General features: G+C 34.3%; 2 protein-coding genes across 3 annotated transcripts; both read right to left on the bottom strand.

Annotated features, from left to right (window-relative positions):
- Positions 1-1,333: 1,333 nt before the first annotated feature.
- LOC133697085 (protein RDM16-like) lies at positions 1,334-7,051 on the bottom strand. Of its 2 annotated transcripts, XM_062119432.1 has the most exons (7): positions 6,289-6,346; positions 4,574-4,657; positions 4,373-4,491; positions 3,810-4,226; positions 3,506-3,700; positions 3,258-3,418; positions 1,334-2,512 (listed from the first exon to the last, which is right to left on the bottom strand). In XM_062119432.1, the coding sequence occupies exons 3-7, from the start codon at positions 4,412-4,414 to the stop codon at positions 1,639-1,641; spliced, it is 1,689 nt and encodes a 562-aa protein (XP_061975416.1). In that variant the 5' UTR covers positions 4,415-4,491; positions 4,574-4,657; positions 6,289-6,346; the 3' UTR covers positions 1,334-1,638. The 2 variants fall into 2 exon arrangements, with proteins under 2 accessions (XP_061975416.1, XP_061975415.1); XM_062119431.1 differs by having other exon boundaries at positions 4,373-4,657; positions 6,289-7,051.
- A 1,163-nt stretch (positions 7,052-8,214) lies between these two features.
- On the bottom strand, positions 8,215-11,723 carry LOC133697367 (probable receptor-like protein kinase At5g59700). The gene is made up of 2 exons (XM_062119850.1): positions 11,390-11,723; positions 8,215-11,296 (listed from the first exon to the last, which is right to left on the bottom strand). The coding sequence occupies exon 2, from the start codon at positions 11,002-11,004 to the stop codon at positions 8,542-8,544; it is 2,463 nt and encodes an 820-aa protein (XP_061975834.1). The 5' UTR covers positions 11,005-11,296; positions 11,390-11,723; the 3' UTR covers positions 8,215-8,541.
- Between the last annotated feature and the right edge of the window lie 6,191 nt (positions 11,724-17,914).

The following is a 17,914-nucleotide window of genomic DNA, read 5'->3' on the forward strand; positions in this document are numbered from 1 at the left end:
AAGGGCATGGGGCTCATTTCTCAACTGTTTTTTTTTTTTTTTTGTCACAGCAAACTCCAAAGTCAACCTTCGAAAGAGGAAGAAGGCCTGCAGGTTGTTTTGCTACCCGTCTTCATCAAGCTGCATGTTCTTAATCTTCTGGAGCAAAAGTGAAACTCTTCTCTTCATACTTTACCTAAAACTTTTTCTATGCTCCAGGGTAATCTGTCCATTTCAACACGTACACGTGGTTTACCTTAGTCAATAGGATTCGTTGACTACTGTTTAGTACTTTTTTAGGCCCAAATAGTAACATTAAGGTGCCCATTTGCTCCCTCCAATTAATTAATCAAGAAACTTAACTTGAGGCAATTATAACCGTTTTGATTATTTTTTCTTGATATTAATTGTTTTTTTAATGCTTAAAGATAAATTTTAAAAAATAAAAAAATATTACTTTTATTTTTTTATATTTATGAGTAAAAAACATTTTGAAAATTAATTTGCAGTAAACAATACTAATTTTGAATTTTACAACTATTCTCTAAAACCTTTTATCTAATAACATAGAAGTAAATTCTTATGAATCTCCTAGTCTTGTAATCCGATGTCAATAACATGCCTTTAACTAACTAAACTGAATGTGAGCTCAGTCGCGGTCCGTGAAGGAAAAGATTCCATCCCACGGGAGAGAAAAAACAAAGCCCGATTACCATTTTCTTCGTTCTATGCTCCCATATTAGCGCTTTTAGGAGGTCAGTTTAAATATAGTTGCCCGATGCCGGTGCACCTCCAGTTCACGTAATCCTCAATTATGAGATGAAAAAATGATTGTTGTTGAAGATATGCTCGTCTTTAGTCAGGAAATTCAATTTTGTTAGATGAAATTATTGAAATAAATGATGGCAGGGTCCGGCGGCACAAGAAGCCTCCCTTCCAAAAATTGCTATAAATGCTCAGGCGATAGGGGATGTGCCAAGAAATAGCAAGAAGCTGAATGCAGTAATGTCTCCCAACATCCCATTTATGGACAGCAAGAGCTTGGACGTCTTCATCCTTAATTCACAAGTACGTTTCGAGTACCTCTCGGAAAGGCGGCAGCGTGATTTTATTAACATTGTTGACTGACAGCCTTAACAGCTGCATCAACAAATGCCGATCCCTAAACATTACATATTAAATGTACTTGCCACTTTCTGCATGCACAGGCCGCTGCAATTCCCAACATCATCAGTAAGCATGCTGTAATTGGGCATTAGCAAAACTCGAGATTAGTCTATCTTAAAGCAACATGTAACTGTTATCTGACAATTCAATTAGATATCCAGACAAACCTAGTAGTTGCCACACTGCCTTGTTGAAAGATCAACCATCAGAATACTCCTTTAGCTATTCAATCTGACAATAGCATCTACATTTAAAATTCGAAGCTTTCAAGCATTTTTCTGCCTAACCCCATGGACAGAACGGTTCAGAGACATGGGATTTAAATCAACACGTATCTTAAAGCAATAGATCTACTTTCAATGATCTGAAAGCCACATATAGGTGAAAAATTGCATCAAAGTTATCTCAGAACTCTTAGCCGCAAATTGAAGTAGCTAGACTTTGACAAAGATCAGTAATGACCTAAAAACACTCTTTCTTCAAAGCAGCCTCTCACATTTGATCATCGGAGAAATTGACAGCAAGATCCCAATAGTGAGCAACACCAGCATCAGCAAAATATTTTCGGGCTGCAGCTTCAGTCACACACTCATGCAAAGAAAACCTGTGGAAGTTAGGTTTGGCAACACTACCTTGCCACACTAGCACACATTTGTTCATAGGTTTCTCGTCATTGTCACCTCCTTCATCCTCATTTACAGCTTCAGCCCAGTTTATACGCCTAAGCATTAGTTTTCCGTATCTTTTGATGGATTTGCTCCCCCCTTCAACAACCACCACACAAATTCCCTCTGTAATCACCGTGCATCCAGTCAAGCGATTCTCGTGAGCATTGACATCAACTTTGAAGCGAGTTTTCTTGTCTGAAAGATCGTTGATTCTGTAAATAGAAACAATAGTTTCCACAGTATTTGGGTCATCAAAGAGCTTTCTCTCCTTCTTTTCACGACGCTCAGCAGGAGTGAGCTTACGTGCAGTATTACGATCAATATGTGCTTGTTCACGTTCAGCAGCTGCAGTACGAATTTCCTTTTCAAGTCTAGTTGGATCTTGTGTTGCTTCAGAGCCAAGAACTTTCATTAGATTGCTCATCTTAACCTTTGGTTTTGGAGGTTCAATCAAGCCTTGTCTAATCATCTCCTGTCTATCTTTTTCCCGAGCAAGGCGACGCTGTGTACGGAGCTTCTTCTGCTCCTTCTTAGTTAGCTTCAAAGGTTGAGGTGGGGGAGGAGCTGGCTCAGCCGGGGGCTCAATTGGACGCGGGTGCTCTACATAGATAGTAATTTTCTCCATTTTCAATCTACGCTGGGTCGTGAGATCATCAACATCCTCACCATAAGTCCCACTAGTCAACAGAGGTACATCCCTGAAATTAAGCAACCACAAACAGATTAATTCCTTTCCAACTAAGACAAGAATGACCGATATGAGAATAAGAAGAAAAGCTAAAGTACATAGAATAACCAAAACAAAAGTTCTCCCACTATCTGTAATTATTCTAATTTGAGGTATTCACAAACAGCCAGACATACACATGAAACCCTTCTTGGGCTTCAAAAGAAGGAAACCCCAAGAATGTAGACTAAGGAGCTTAGGATGTACTAGACCTATTTTTTTGCTCAGAGACTGTTTTTAACTAGGTTGTGGGACTCATTGATCATGCAATAGCCAGGATAAACCACTGGGAAAAGTAGCTTAAAGGAATCAGAACAGGATTCAAAGTTTGGCACAACCCTGGTTAAAAAGCTACTCTGATCAACTCTCTGAATAAGTAGAACACGACTTTAAGATTCAGTCATTGCTGAACCTCAGACATTACAGAATCTTAGAATCTACTCAAGCAGTTGCAACGAAAAAACAGGTCATCAATCCCTAGCCATCCTTATACAGCACGTACAAAGAAGGATCAAATAAAGATTTTTTTTGAAATAGAGCATTTCCAGTGACAAGCACTTGTTCCTAAAATGAGAATTAGCAAACAATCATTCCAGTTAGATCATTCAGGCTCAAATTCAAGTGTACAATGTGGAACCAATTCTGCAACAAAGCAACAACAAGTGTTGTTATTGAGAAGAATCATATTATATAAAGAGAAGTAAATGTAAACTTACCACCACTCGATATCAGGAATTGGATCCTTAGGCTTTGCTTTGGTTGTAACTCGCTCTGATACCTCTATCAAATTAGGATTTATATCAGGAGCGGCCTTTGCCTTCGCATGTAATGCTTGCCTTGCCTTCATATCCTTTTCTCTTTCTTCTCCAAATTGATTCTGAGTAAAGCAAATAAAAACTATAAATACACGCACACAATGAAAATAGCAATGACAGCAAAAAGGTGCAGAGTTTGCAAGAAGTACCCTCAGTTTCATTATTTCAGCTTCTTTTAACCACTTGCCTTCCTCTACAAACTGGAAAGTCATCCGTTTGGGTCTCAAGAATTTATTCTTATTAATTCCCATTTTTGCATCAAAATAAGGATTTGATTCAGGATCCACATCCAATTCAGGTTTAAGAATCTGGAATGCTTCCTTTTTCTGCTTGTTGATGTTGACCTGAAAAAATCCAAATGTATCACATTACAGCCCTACACAATCACTATTTAAATATCACAGGTCTAACAAAAAGATAATAAAAAGACCAGTCTTATAGAGATTACCCAACCTTTAGGGTGCTGAGGTTGTTTGGTTTAGTCACGTTCACCACATTTCCATGTTCATCTATTTCCCTACCAAGTGCATCCACACGAAGAACAGGGGCCTTGGAAGGTTTCTGCAGCGCAGAGACTTCTGCCGGCAACTGACCAGGGAAAAAGTTTATAAGAGGAGCAAACTCAGGGTCCTGGCGAAATCCCATTTTAGCAGCGAGTTCCTGGGCACGTTTAACAGCTTCATAATTGGGCATGCTAGTAATATCAGGCGGAGGTGCCATGCCAGTTGCAGGTGGCTTTACAGACACCATAGTACTAGTAGATGAGGTGGATGAACTTGGCATTGCCTCTACTGAAACAGCAGTAGTAATGGTTGCTGATGACAATGGACCTTGTAAGCCACCACCTGAACTTTTATTACCCTTACTCGACTACAAGAGCAAAGAACAGAAACAGTCAATATGTACTGGAATCGCAGAAAGAAAGAGGGTGTATAAATATTTGGACATGACAAAGAGATATAGGGAAACAACAGCACATGCAAGAATGTCATAGAAATTCCATGATGGGAACTTACCAGGGGTAGCTTCTTCAGCTTCTCTGACAGTTCCTTCTGCATTTGTAAGGCTTTCTTAGCTTTCGCTAAAGCATCAAGTGATAGATTTCCACTTTTCCCAGCAGCTGAAGTTGTCCCATCTGTACTAGATTTTCCAGGAACCTCATGAGATCTGGCAATACTAACTCCCTTATTTTCATTTGTGTTTGAAATTGAAGATACCTTGGTAGGAAGGGGGTGGACAGGGGTCACAGAGGTCTCAGGCAAATTGCTTGGTGTCTTGGTGAAAGTTGCCAGAGTAGAACCCTGCAGGTATGGAACAATTAACTTCATATGTCAGCATACAGGCTTGATAATCGGAGCACCTTAAGAAGACCATTTAAAAGTAGAGATTGGGGGGGCAACAAATGAAAAGCTTTGAAAAGATAATAGGCTTATAATCAAATGAAAACATCATGCAAAAGCCACACCATGTAAATAAAATTTAAGATGGCTCTGGGAAAATACACTTTCAAGAAGCATAACTTCTATAACACCCTAGATTCTATGCATGCGTTTTGTACTTGTACATTATACAGAATCCAAACACGTATAATTAGGCACAAACGTAAATATCAGACACCAATCACCTTACACAGGGAACAGTTAAAAGTTGAACAATTTAAATGCAAGATTCACAGGACACATCCTTCTACAGCCAACCAAATATTCATTGCATAAAAATAGGAAGTGAAAGCAGGTCTTCACAAAAATAGAAAGATAAAGAACGTTATCTTCTACCTACATCTAGATTGATGGGAAAGCAGTTCTAGCACGAAAGGGAAATTGCCATTTCTTGTTAAAGAGAGGACTTTTAATCAACCTTTATGTAAGCAAACCAATGATTTGGAATCTCAAAATACAGTTCAAAAGGTTCTTATTACTATTAGAAAACTGATGAAACCAGATAGTCCATGTGCACACAGCAGCATGCTTGCAAGGCAGAGTGCCAAGCAGTACGAACAATTGAGCAAGTGAACGAGGCCAAAAGAGGAACAAAAGTGAGTCCTTCCGCAAAAAACCTTAAGAAAATGCTAATTAAAAAATATAAGTATTTAAGAGTGTATTCCATGGTACTTTTTAAAAGTGTTTTCCAATTGAAAATGCATCAAAATGATGATTTTTCCAAAAAAAATATTCTTTTTTGACATCAGCTCATCAAAACCATCAAAAAGCACCTAAAAGCATCAATTTAATGCTTTTTTCCGGCAACAAACAGTTTGAAAAGAACTTTGATAAGCAAATACAACCACAAAAACAAACACACCCTAAGAACACTGCTTGGCAAATCACTTATGCCACAAACACTATATATCTTCCATCACATGGCACTAAAATTTACCTCTGTTTTGCACATAGAACCACTAAAATTAAACTTGAAAATCTAATTATCAACCTGATCCAAATCATTGCTCAATTTTCTATTTCTAGTAAAGCACAGCGACTAGTCATTTTAGATTTAAAAACAACAAATTATCCACTATACCAACTCCATTCTCAAATTACACACATGGAAACACACAATAACAGTCCCATTTGAACAACCATGAACACTACGAGATGTAACACAAGAAATAAAATAGCTTCTAGTTGTAAATTGTAATAGGCACACACAGCATCAAATTCGGTGAAGAACCACAACTCCCATCTCCCCACCAAACTACCCCTCGTTATCCCACCATCTAATCCAAACAGCCCATGTTACAACTAATTAAACCAAAGATAAGAGAACATAGAGAACATAACACCGTCCTCTATTCTTAATATATTACATTAATCCAATTATCCAAGCCAAACATGTACACTTAATCAAACCACAAAACAGCAAACAAACACAATGGAAAAGAATACCCAAAGCAGGCACGAAAAATAAAAATATAGCCAGGAAGAAAACTTACATTTGCAGTCGAAACACCACCGTTTTCTGTGGTGCTGCCACTGCCGCCACCAGTTGGCTGACCATTCACTTCCTCCTTCACTCTAACCTCACTCAAATCCACACTCTTCACATTCTCAAAACTATTACCATTATTATTGGTATCAATACTATTATCCTCTTCTTTCACTTTTTCGCCAAATCTTCTTCTACTCCTCTTCTCCTTGTCAACAACAACCCTATCTTCACTCCCTCCTCTCTCTTTTCTCTTCTTTCTCTCAAAATAATCCTCCTCTTCAATCTCTCTCTCTCTCTTCTCGCGCTTTCTCTCTCTACTCCCTTCTCTCTCCTCTCTCGCATCATACGATCTCTCTCTGTCCTCACGCCTCGATGAGGAAGATGATTTGTGATCGTGAGATCTCTCTCGCCTATCTACACTCTCTTCTCGCTCGCGAGATCTTTCGCGCTTAGTATCATCGCGCCTAGATGATTTGTGATGGTCGCGATGGTGAGATTCTCTCTCTGATCGGTGGTGGTGAGAATCGGAGGAGTCTCGGTGCTTATCGTCTCGTGATCGGTGTTTGTGGTGGTCACGGTCACGGTCACGGTCGTCACGTGTGCGCTTGGAGGAGCGATCCATAGTAGTCTAGGGTTTTGTTAACTGTTATCTGGTTTTGTTGCTCTCTTTATCTCACTCTATTTTTCTCTAGTTTAAGGATAAAGAGAGGGTGAGATAATCGTGAGGGTAATGAAAGAACGGCTAGGATTATGGTATTTGTATTGTTTATTTATTTGATTTTATTTAAGGATTTATTGTTGAATTCAGGCGGTGGAGAATTGGAGAAAGGGTATTTGTACTGGAAAATGATGAGGGGATAAATTTGTAAATTTAAAAATCAAAAGTTAACATTTCCTCTTAGCAATTTATATATATTCTCATTGTTAGTTATTATGGCAGTTTTTTGAAATATTTTTAAAAATATATTAAAATAATATTTTTTTATTTTTAAAAATTTACTTTTAACATCAATCTATTAAAATAATTTAAAATTAAAAAAAATATTTTTAAAACAATCATATTTAAAATAGCAAGGGAAACTCGTTTTCTGCCTTATTTACAAAAGTAATCATTTTGTTTTTTAAGATTATGTTTGGCAGTATGGTAGTGGTTGCTTTTTAAATAATTTTTTATATCGAAATACATACCAATAATCTTTTTTTATTTTTAAAAAAATTATTTTTGACATTAACACATTAAAATGATCCAAAACATATAAACCATATTAAATTTTAGCAAAAAAAATTGAGTTTTTTTAAATATAGTTTGCACCGCGTTCGCAAATGATTTCTAAGATTTTAAGCATATTATCTTTTTGAGTATTTTTTTTAAAATATATTTTATTTATAAATATATTAAAATAATAATTTTTTTATTTTTTAAATTTTATTTTTGATATTAATATATCAAAATTAAAATTAATTTTAAAAAAAACAAGCAAAATAAATCCTGAAACTCTTCTCTGCAGTGTTAGCTTGACCCATACAAGCTCAGTGGACCGACTATCAATCTACCTGCTAATTGTGCATAACTAAAGCAGGTTATTCCAGAAATTTAAGTGACAGAAGATGTTTCCCTTCGTGCAAGCAGAGAAAATTACTGTTCATAAGCAGCAAATAAACTCCCATCGCAGTCCATGGCCAAGCATGCAACCTTTCTCCCTTCCAAGTTGTCATTCATGCATGCTACATCGTCCTTCTTTTTAATTCAAGTTTTTTTTTTTTTTTTTGTCATGGCTAGTTTAGCTCTGTGATTCACTATTCAGCACCTGAGCATCTCTTTTTCTTTCTTGCTATCAAGCTTGAAAGTATAAGAGGATAATCAACTACCAAGCACAGCAGAAAGCAAAACAGAGATGACAATGATATATATTGCGTGAGAAGTGGAAACTGGAAGCAAGAGATCAAGCACTAAATTGGTGTAGAAAACAAGATTATTACAAATCATGAGAGAAAGCCCTCGGTCAATGAAGAACATTCAACATCCAAGAAAGAGAGAGTAATGAAATCAAAGACACAGGTGGAATAATGGAATGCGCTATGCATTTACTCCCTTGACAACATACAAAATCAAGCTACTTGATTTTCAAAAATGTACCAGTCTACTTGCAACAGGTTTTAATCCACACTTCCTGTACGGTATATTCTTCTAAGCCTGACTTTCTGCAAGAAATGGATCCTTTTTTCTACAGGTTCGAGTCCATGGCTTCCCTGCAGTCTACCTCATTTCCTCTCTAACCATTTGGGCAAAGACTTTACTCATTGAAACACCATCAAGGTCATCTCCGCCTCCCAGGCTGAATTCTCTAGCGGATACTCTGGTCTCAAAGTTATTTCCACGATTAAATTGTGTCGGAATCTGACAATTGTTGCTTGATCTCTCTTCATTACCCTGGAGTTGGAGAGAACACTCCAGATTCCACAAGACATCTCCCATTGAAGGTCTATCAACACCACACTCTGCCAAGCACTTCTCAGCTATCTCAACAAACTTCTTCAATGAATCTGGCTTAATTTGACCTTCAAGACGAGGGTCTACAATTTCCTCCAATTTTCCTCCCCTTATAGACTTCAATGCCCAGTCAACTAAGTTAACCCTTTCTCTTGAAACTGATGGATCGATAACGGGTCTCCCACAAACAACTTCAAACATGACGACTCCAAATGAGTAAACATCTGATTTCTCCGTCAGTTGCTGCCTTATCAAGTACTCTGGATCGAGATATCCGAAGCTTCCCTTGACTGCTGTGCTAACATGCGACTGATCTATTTCAGGACCAGTCTTAGAAAGCCCAAAATCAGCAACCTTGGCCATGAAATTCTCATCTAGTAGTATGTTTGCAGACTTGACATCGCGGTGAATGATAGCCCTTGTAGAGCCAGTATGGAGATAGTGAAGTCCTTTAGCTGCTCCAGTGCATATCTCAAGCCTCTGTCTCCAGCTCAGGCTGGGATGATTTGAGCCATACAGATGGTCCTTCAGAGTCCCATTTTCCATGAACTCATATATTATGATCATCTCATCCCTTTCATCACAGTATCCAATCAAAGAGACCAGATGCCGGTGCCGGAACTGAGATAACATTTCAATCTCAGTCCGGAATTCTGCAATGCCTTGTGATTGTGAAGTTCCCCTCTTCACTGCCACCATTGTCTCATCTCTCAGAACTCCTCTGTAAACCTTTCCAAAGCCACCAACCCCAAGAACCAAACTCTCAGTGAAGTTATCTGTAGCTTCTTGGATAACCATGAAAGGGAAGCGGTACCCGAATTTTGAGGTGGAAAAGATGTTAGCACCGTTGAAGTATCGATTGTTACCTCCTCCACTCGTGGGAAAATGGCCTTCTGATTTCAAGGGGTCAGCGTGGTCTAATTTCCTTCTTCGACACAGCAGAAACAGAACAAAAGCCAAAACAACAACGAGAAACAATCCAACGGTCAAGCCTACAACAATAATGACTTTCACCTCCGAACTTCTTGAGGATATAGAGTCTAAGACATCGAGGCTATCCTCGGAATTGCTTATTTTCATGATCTCCAGCCCATTAAGAATGGCATTTGGGTAAGGGATACCTACATTAGAAGGGCCAACACTTACATTTAACAGTCGAGTGTCACTTGCTCTGGTGATGACGTCCATAAAATACGGAGCACCCAAGGAGAATGTGAGTTTGAGAAGATCAAGATTTTGATAAACTAGCCAAGAACCAATATACACATTGAAGTACAGCTTAGGATGAGGAATGCTTAATATATCACAAAAGTGGAAACGAACCAGATACTCAAAACCAGGATCAACATCAAAAAGCCATGTCACATTGGCATTGATATTAGGATCAGAGTCTGAGTTCAATCTAGTAGCAGTTCCATAGACCAAAGAGGGAGCAATATTCTCAGTCGGCCCTCCTCCAGTGAAATTGACCGCTGTGACATTAGACACGAACGTTACTAGATTATTATGTATCAGATATTCATTATCAGAAACCCAAAGTCGCCACAAGGTATCATTTTGGGGAAACACGGTTTGGTTGCCCATATTAACCCTCTCGACTGTCTCTAATGCTTGCTTCCACAGATTTTTGTAGTTACCTTGGATACTACTAATGGTCCTAGCACCCGCAGGAATCAGCTCGTCAGGGAGTGAAAAAACTTCTAATGCATTAATAAAGGCAAATGAATTGACAGAGGGAGTAAAGGTGAGAACGAGATTGCCAGACGTTACATTGACAGAGTATTCCTTCACAATGGGAGGAGACTCTAACCGATATTCTTTAATAAGTGTGAAGTTTTGAGCAGAGACGGAGAACTTTGCCATGCTCAAATTGTAGTTTCTATACACAAAGGGAAAGAAATGGAGGCGGATCCAGTGTCGCCCGGGTTTCTTGATTGGAAAGGTGTAATGAGAGCTCTCATTGAATATTTTTGCAGTTTGATAAAGAGCAGAATCATATGTTGAAGAGGTGGAATCTGAACTCGTATTGGCAGAAATACTGTGTGGGGTTGAAAGGACATCGGAATAGGATTGATCAGCTACAAATACACGATCCCCTACTGAACTATTTGTAGAGGATCCACAATCTATCAAATAGTTATCTTCGGGAACATATTCTAATGAAACACATACTAGACACAGAATTGAACCAATCAAGATGAGCAATTCACAACTGTAGATATTCACCATGATTAAGAACCACGGAGAAAGATAAGAACTTGGAGAAAAAATCAGATTAACAAACTCAATAGAACTTTTGAAGCTGGATTGGTAACAAAAGAACAGTCAAAGCTGAGATGAAAATAACAAAAATGGCAGAACTGAGACTATTATAGAAACAGGAATGGGAAAGAAAAGAAAAGGTTCCAATATCACAACCAAAGCTGACACTTTAATGCTGATCGTGAAAGAATTGAAAACAGAAGTGACAAACCTGGGACGATTACAGGAACAAAAGTGTGACAGGGATGTTGTTTGATACCTGGATAATTACCTCCTCAAAATATTAACAAGGCCCGGATGATAAAAAAGAAAAACAAAATCAAGAATGGAACAGAGTGGACAAATTGGTCACCTTCGAGATTTAACAAACACCAAACCAGATACTTGAAAAGCTACAAAAATCCCCAGTCATATAATTGGCTTCCTCAACTTGTAAACAGAGGTGACATGTTATGCAGCAACACGTTGCAGTTCAGCATCATTTAACTAATTTGAACGCAGCCCAAAAAGAAACGTTTGTTTTTTCATTTAGCAAACGTTCGTTTTGACAAATTCATAGAACTAAAAGGAAAGAAGGAAAAAAGAACTAAAAGAAAAGTTGATAGAGTGGGTGAGAGAGTTAGAGTGGTTGGAAGAAGTAGACAAGATGTATAAAAGGAGAAATGAGGAAGACAGCTAATGTTAGTGGATGGATTGGTTGCGCTTCTCCGAGTGAATGGATAAAAGGTAATTGTACTTTTAGGTTCTGATAGTGTACATGTATCACAACATATTTCTTGAGTGACAGAGACAGTGTGGCGGATTTGCACGTTAGATTAGACTGTGATTCCAGCTCTGGGCTCATAATCACTGAAACATTAGTATGGTACAAGAATATCATTATCCGATGTTAGCAACGCTGGTTTCGGGTTCTTGCCCTGTCTCTGTGGAATAACATTTTTCGGTAATTAGACAGCAATGAAGATTTTAATAGTATCTGGATTCGAATTTGATGAAGAGTTGAAAACAATTCAATTAAAAAGACTAATCCGAATATGAATAAAAGAACTTGGGAGAAAGAAGTTTAGTTTTAGTGTATGAAACGGCTAGAAAAAAACCCTGGGATCTTTGAGAGGAGAATAATGTTTTTTGTGAAACCCCATTTTCTATCATGGTCCTTTTCTTTGTCCAGAGCTTCAATCAATTTCAAAACAATTTTCTTCCCTGTATGTTGTACCTAAGATGATCGGCTTTTAAGGTTTGAGTTGCCACAGTTGTATTTTGCAGTTCAAGCATGTCAAAAGAATAAGAAATGGTATGTTAATATTTCTCGTGGGTTGACATGTGTATTGGTTAGTCGTAGGTGAAGGCTGAGCACGAGAAGTCCCTGGTTTTGTTACTTCGGGTCTTTTATCATTCTCGCGCGATTTAATAAAAAAAATTAAAAACTAACACGGGTTAAAAAAAATATTAGAAAAGTAGTATAATCTTAATATAACTGCTTCTAAAAATAACATTTGAAAACAGCTGTTGTTTGTAACCGCAGTTACTTGAAAAATCATTTGCCATACAAATTAATTAACAATTATAAAAGTTAATCTCAAATTTTATAAATATCAATGGCTCAATAAATAAGATTCAATTTGAAATGAAAAAAAGATAAGATGATTTGGTATGAGAGAAGAAATAAAAAAAAAATGATTGAGAGTATATGAGAGCTTTGTTTTTATATGTTTAATATTGTTAAAAAGTTTTTGAGATTATAACAACACATTAAGAGATCATCAAACGAGTTCATAATTAACCATTAACAAAACTTATAACCAATTAAGATCTTGTCTGGTGATTTTTTAAGATGTTGTTATAATCATCCCATCAAAATCTTTATAATAGTACTGGGTGTGTTGATAACGAAATCTCGATATGTTACTAGTGACTCATTATTTATTTATTTATTTATTTTCCTCAATTTTTTTTTTACCTTATTATCTTATCTTATCGCTCTTTCTTTGACATTAGATTTTAAATCTCATTAGATATTCATGAAATTTCAAGTTAACTCTTGTTTGGGTTAAATAATTTACAAAAGACATGCATCTTAAACACATGACTAAACAACAACTGCTAGTAATAGCGGATTAAACACACAAAAAAATTTAAACACACTAATTAGCAAGTATGAAAGTTAATTCTAAATTTTATAAAGATCAAGAGCTCAACAAATGAGATTTAATACGAGATGAAGAGGAGATACGGTGATGTTACATGAAAGAGAAAATAATAAGAAAGAATAAGTTATTTAGAGCATATCAAAATTATGTTTTTACATATTTGATATAACAAAATAATTATAACAATATATTAAAATATCATCAATTAAATTCATAATTAACTATCAATAAATCTCAAAATCAGTTACGATTTTTATTTGGTGGTCTTCTAAGATGTTGTTATAATCATCTCATCAAAAAAAATTTAATAATACTAGGTATGTTAAAAATAAAATCTTGATGTATCATCGGTGATCCATTATTTTTTTTTTCTTCTTTCATTTCTCTTTGTTACTATATCATATCACCTTATCTTATCTCTTTTTCTAAATTTCAAATTAACTCTTGTTCAAGTTAATTATTTTTTAAAATACATCTTAAAACATGACTACATAACCACTACTGGTAACAACGAGTGCCCACAAAAATAATATTTAAACACAACTAAAGACAGTTGTCTTTAAAATAATATTTTTTTCCAAATATTTTTTCAATCTACACCACTCTATTTTTCAAATAAAAATAAAAACTATGTCCTTCAATTAATTAATTGATTAATTAATGAAAGAGCGAGGAAGAGGTAGAAGCTTCGTGAAAATGGCTGGCGGAGAGAATATAATCAGTCAAGGGTTTTTTTTATATATAAAATCAAATGAGACTTTACATAATGCTCTTGTCCCCTTCTTTGTCGTTACAAGACGTGTAAACGCGTTCTCTACAGCAGCCAGCACAATGCGCAGATGGCGGAAATCAGAAGCAAACAGGGCGCATGGGATGAAGTATCCACCACTGGATTATCCACCGTTGGTTTGGAAATCATATCAAGATCTGCTTTTACTTTAATAAAGTCAAGTGAGCTGGATGTTGAGTATGAAGCATTTTATTTTTCAGGTCTTGTCATAAAAATACTTGTGCTCTGGAAGCGAGCCATCTTTTTTCAAACAAGAGAATTCGCAATTAGTCGCTTCCAACGTTTATATTTCATATGATTTGAACTTATTGCTTGCTTATTCATACAATACACTTCGGAGTTGATAGCCTTCTTGGTCATACAACACATGCTATTAATCCAGCCTGCACTTTGGAATTTGTTTTGGATTCGAGAGAAATTGTGTTCTCGAGATATCAATTCTCAACTCGGAGTTAAATCTTAATATATATATATTTTTCTGGTGGAGAAGTCCAGTGGACTTTAAACTATCTGTTAGTTTTTTTTTTAAAAAAAATTATATATTAATTAAGATTATAATTTAAAAAATACACCTCTCATGTCGATCTAGTGTATTTAAAAAGAAAATATTTCGAGGAAAATGATAAAATCTTCTCGGCTACCGAAGCAATCCTCTCGTATTAAATCAAAATGTAGGCAAGAGAAACAGAGAGCATATATAGATATACACACACAATATTTTATATCTTACAAAAGCAATGTCAAGCGCGCCACGTATCAATTTCACAGCAGAATCGAGGGTGTGTTTACCGGTAGAAAATTCATTTTCTTCATCTTTAATTCATTTTTTTAGTTTTTTTAATGAGAAAATAAAAAAAGGTGTTCATTTTATTGAGAATGAATATGTTTTTTCTTTTAAAAAATAAATACATCAAGATTACAGCTAATTGCCATAGAAAATCAAAATCACAGCTTATAATAACTGCTTTAATGTCTTATTTAAATTTAAAAATACCATTTTTAAAAGTTATATTATCCACTAAAAAAAGAGAGAGTTTTTATATTGAATTCATAATAAAAATCAAATCTTTAACACGAACTAAATATAATTCTAATATTTTAGATTGCTAAAAAGTGTTCATGTATATAAAAAATATGGTTTACAAACTCGTATAAATCCATACATAAATATTATACTTGACTGGGAAATTCTTGTTTTCATTTTTATGATTCTATTTTTTTTATAAAAAAAAACTGCAATATTACTCTATTTTTTAAAAAACAATTTCCATGTTCTGTACTGAAAGTGAAACGAATGAATCTAAAATAAAGTGCCCTGCAAATTTTCAAAATCAGATCACATCAATCGCGTCTCTCATGCTATAAAGGAGACAGGCACAGGACACTAATCAGAAGGAAGTGTGATAAAGACAAATGTTTCTGTTCATTAGCGCTATTATCCTTTCCTTGAACTGGCGCAAGATCATTCTTACCGAACACTTCAACGGCGGTGATCATCGGTGGCAAGGTACACGACTCAAAGGCAGCAAGTGTGATATTTATCGCGGGGGCCGAAACAATCAATGTGACCACCTTGCATTTGTTCATCTCTGCTTTCACTGTCTGCATCATCTGACTGTCAATGTTAATATCAATGATCCTCGTGTCATTTAACAAGGGCCTGTTGCCAATTCCGTAAAGTAAAATGCAAAATGAGCAGATTGTGGGGTCGCCGTTGGAAGATCAACGGTCAAGGTAATTGGATCAGAAGTATTCGATACAATGGACTCTCGCAACACTGGAACAGGAGGGTCTTTTCCTACACCGATAATGTTAGAATCTGGCAAGGCAGGTGATTATTTTTGGTTTGATTTGGTTTTTATAAAAAAATAATTAAATTGAAATTATTTTAAAAAATTAAAATTGGTTCAAACTAATCTGTTTTGGTTTAGTTTGATTTTTTAAAATAAAACCTGGTTCAAACTAGTTTGACTCAGTTTTTTTTGTTTGGCTTAGTTTTTCTGATTTAGCTCGGTTTTTTTCTGGTTTGGGTTCGGTTTGTTTTTTGATTTCAGGCTTGTAAAATTAAAATCAAACCAAACTGTCGATTTTTTAAAAATTTTAATTCGGTCTTTTTTACAATTTGATTTTTTCAATTATTTTTTATTTTTTTAATTTAATGGTTTTTTAATTTTTTGTTCACCGCTGGACAAGATACTGACTTGAATACAGTTTGACGGAATGACTCCACGTGTCCATATTCTGTTGTAGAATTTCATCTGTGATAAGGCCCGCGTACCTGCGTTCCACACAAACAATACTTTTTTAAATAATGTCTTTAAATTTTATTTGATAGCTTAATTTTTAAATTGAAATAATTTTTTTTAATTAGGTATCACAATATTATTAACTAAATTATCATAGGTTTAAATTTGTGAATTTATATAAATTTTAAGTCTATAAAACTTTTATCTTGATAAAACTTAAAACCTTGCATGATAATTTAAAATTTTGAATAAAATGATTTTTTTATATTTTAAATTGGGTTGTTTTACTTTTAATAATAAGCTATAAAATAACTTCTTGATGTTTTAATATTTTATTTTTAAAAAATTTTATCTAACATGTATAGAATATTTAATATAGATATTTAATCATTTACAATAAAAGAATAAGATCTAAAAAGTATAATGATGTATTTTTTTTTATTATATTATATATTTATATATAACTTAATTTATAAAATATAACTGTATATATGTAATATAAATATTTTAAATGTAATATTATAGATATATAATATTGTGAAATATTTTTTAAGTAAAAATAATATTTTTTTCACTTATAAACGCTCAAAATAATTTTTGTTGGAATAAAAAGATTTGAGAGAGAAATTTACAATAGCCACACAAAAATGTTTTTTTAAAAATAGTTCCGATGAAACTAATTAAGAGAGAGAAAGAGGAGAGATTGTTTTCTTGAAAGTAAAAGAAAAAGGTGTTCTTTAAGGGAAAAAAAAGAAAAAAAATTTCAAGCATTATTTTTTATTTGACCAAAATTTAAATTTTTTTGACTTATTTTTCATATGTTTATCAAATATAAAAAAGTGAGGATAATGGTTTCTAATAAAAAAATTTCCTCTAAATAAATAAGGCTGAAATTTGAGAGTATTTTCATTTAACTTTTACTCTACAATAACATAAAAAAATATATTTTATTATTAAATACATTGAAGATTTCAAACGGAATGATTAAAAGTAAAACAACCTAATTTAAAATATAAAAGATTTAATAATAAAATAATAAAATTATTAAATATTTTATATTTTAAATTAGGTTGTTTTACTTTTAATCATCTCCGTTTGAAATCTTCAATGTATTTAATAATGAAATTTGAGAGTATTTTCCTTTAACTTTTACTATGCAATAACATAAAAAAATATTTTTTATTAAATTTTTTATATTTTAAATTAGGTTGTTTTACTTTTAATCATCTCCGTTTGAAATCTTTAATGTATTTAATAATAGAATTTGAGAGTATTTTCCTTGAACTTTTACTCTAAAATAACATAAAAAAATATTTTTTTATTAAATCTTTTATATTTTAAATTAGACTGTTTTATTTTTAATCATCTTCATTTGAAATCTTCAATGTATTTAATAATGAAATCTGAGAGTATTTTTCTTAAACTTTTTCTCTACAATAAGATAAATTATTATTATTATTATTATTATTATTAAAGTGTCGTCTGAATTCCAATATATTTGACATCAATAGACAGAATATAAAAGGAATGCAAGTAACTAGTAGGTAATTCAATAATAAAAATTTAAGATTAAAAAATTTATTTTTCTTAAAGTTTCAGGTTTCAATCATGTGGTTGCTAATATAATGACCACTAGAGGTTTATATGGTCGTTAATTTCAGGACCTGTGGGATTAGTCAAGGTATGTGCAA

The sequence above is a fragment of the Populus nigra genome, chromosome 6, assembly GCF_951802175.1.
Source record: "Populus nigra chromosome 6, ddPopNigr1.1, whole genome shotgun sequence".
Lineage (NCBI taxonomy): Eukaryota > Viridiplantae > Streptophyta > Magnoliopsida > Malpighiales > Salicaceae > Populus > Populus nigra.

Excerpts from the sequence above, each read along its gene's own strand:
- LOC133697367 (XM_062119850.1), bottom strand. The coding sequence starts at position 11,004 with ATGGTGAATATCTACAGTTGTGAATTGCTCATCTTGATTGGTTCAATT.
- LOC133697085 (XM_062119431.1), bottom strand. The coding sequence starts at position 6,906 with ATGGATCGCTCCTCCAAGCGCACACGTGACGACCGTGACCGTGACCGT. Across the intron at positions 4,227-4,372 it reads AGCTGAAGAAGCTACCCCTG|TCGAGTAAGGGTAATAAAAG; the intron begins GTAAGTTCCCAT and ends TTGCTCTTGTAG. Across the intron at positions 2,513-3,257 it reads ATTCCTGATATCGAGTGGTG|GGATGTACCTCTGTTGACTA; the intron begins GTAAGTTTACAT and ends GCTTAATTTCAG.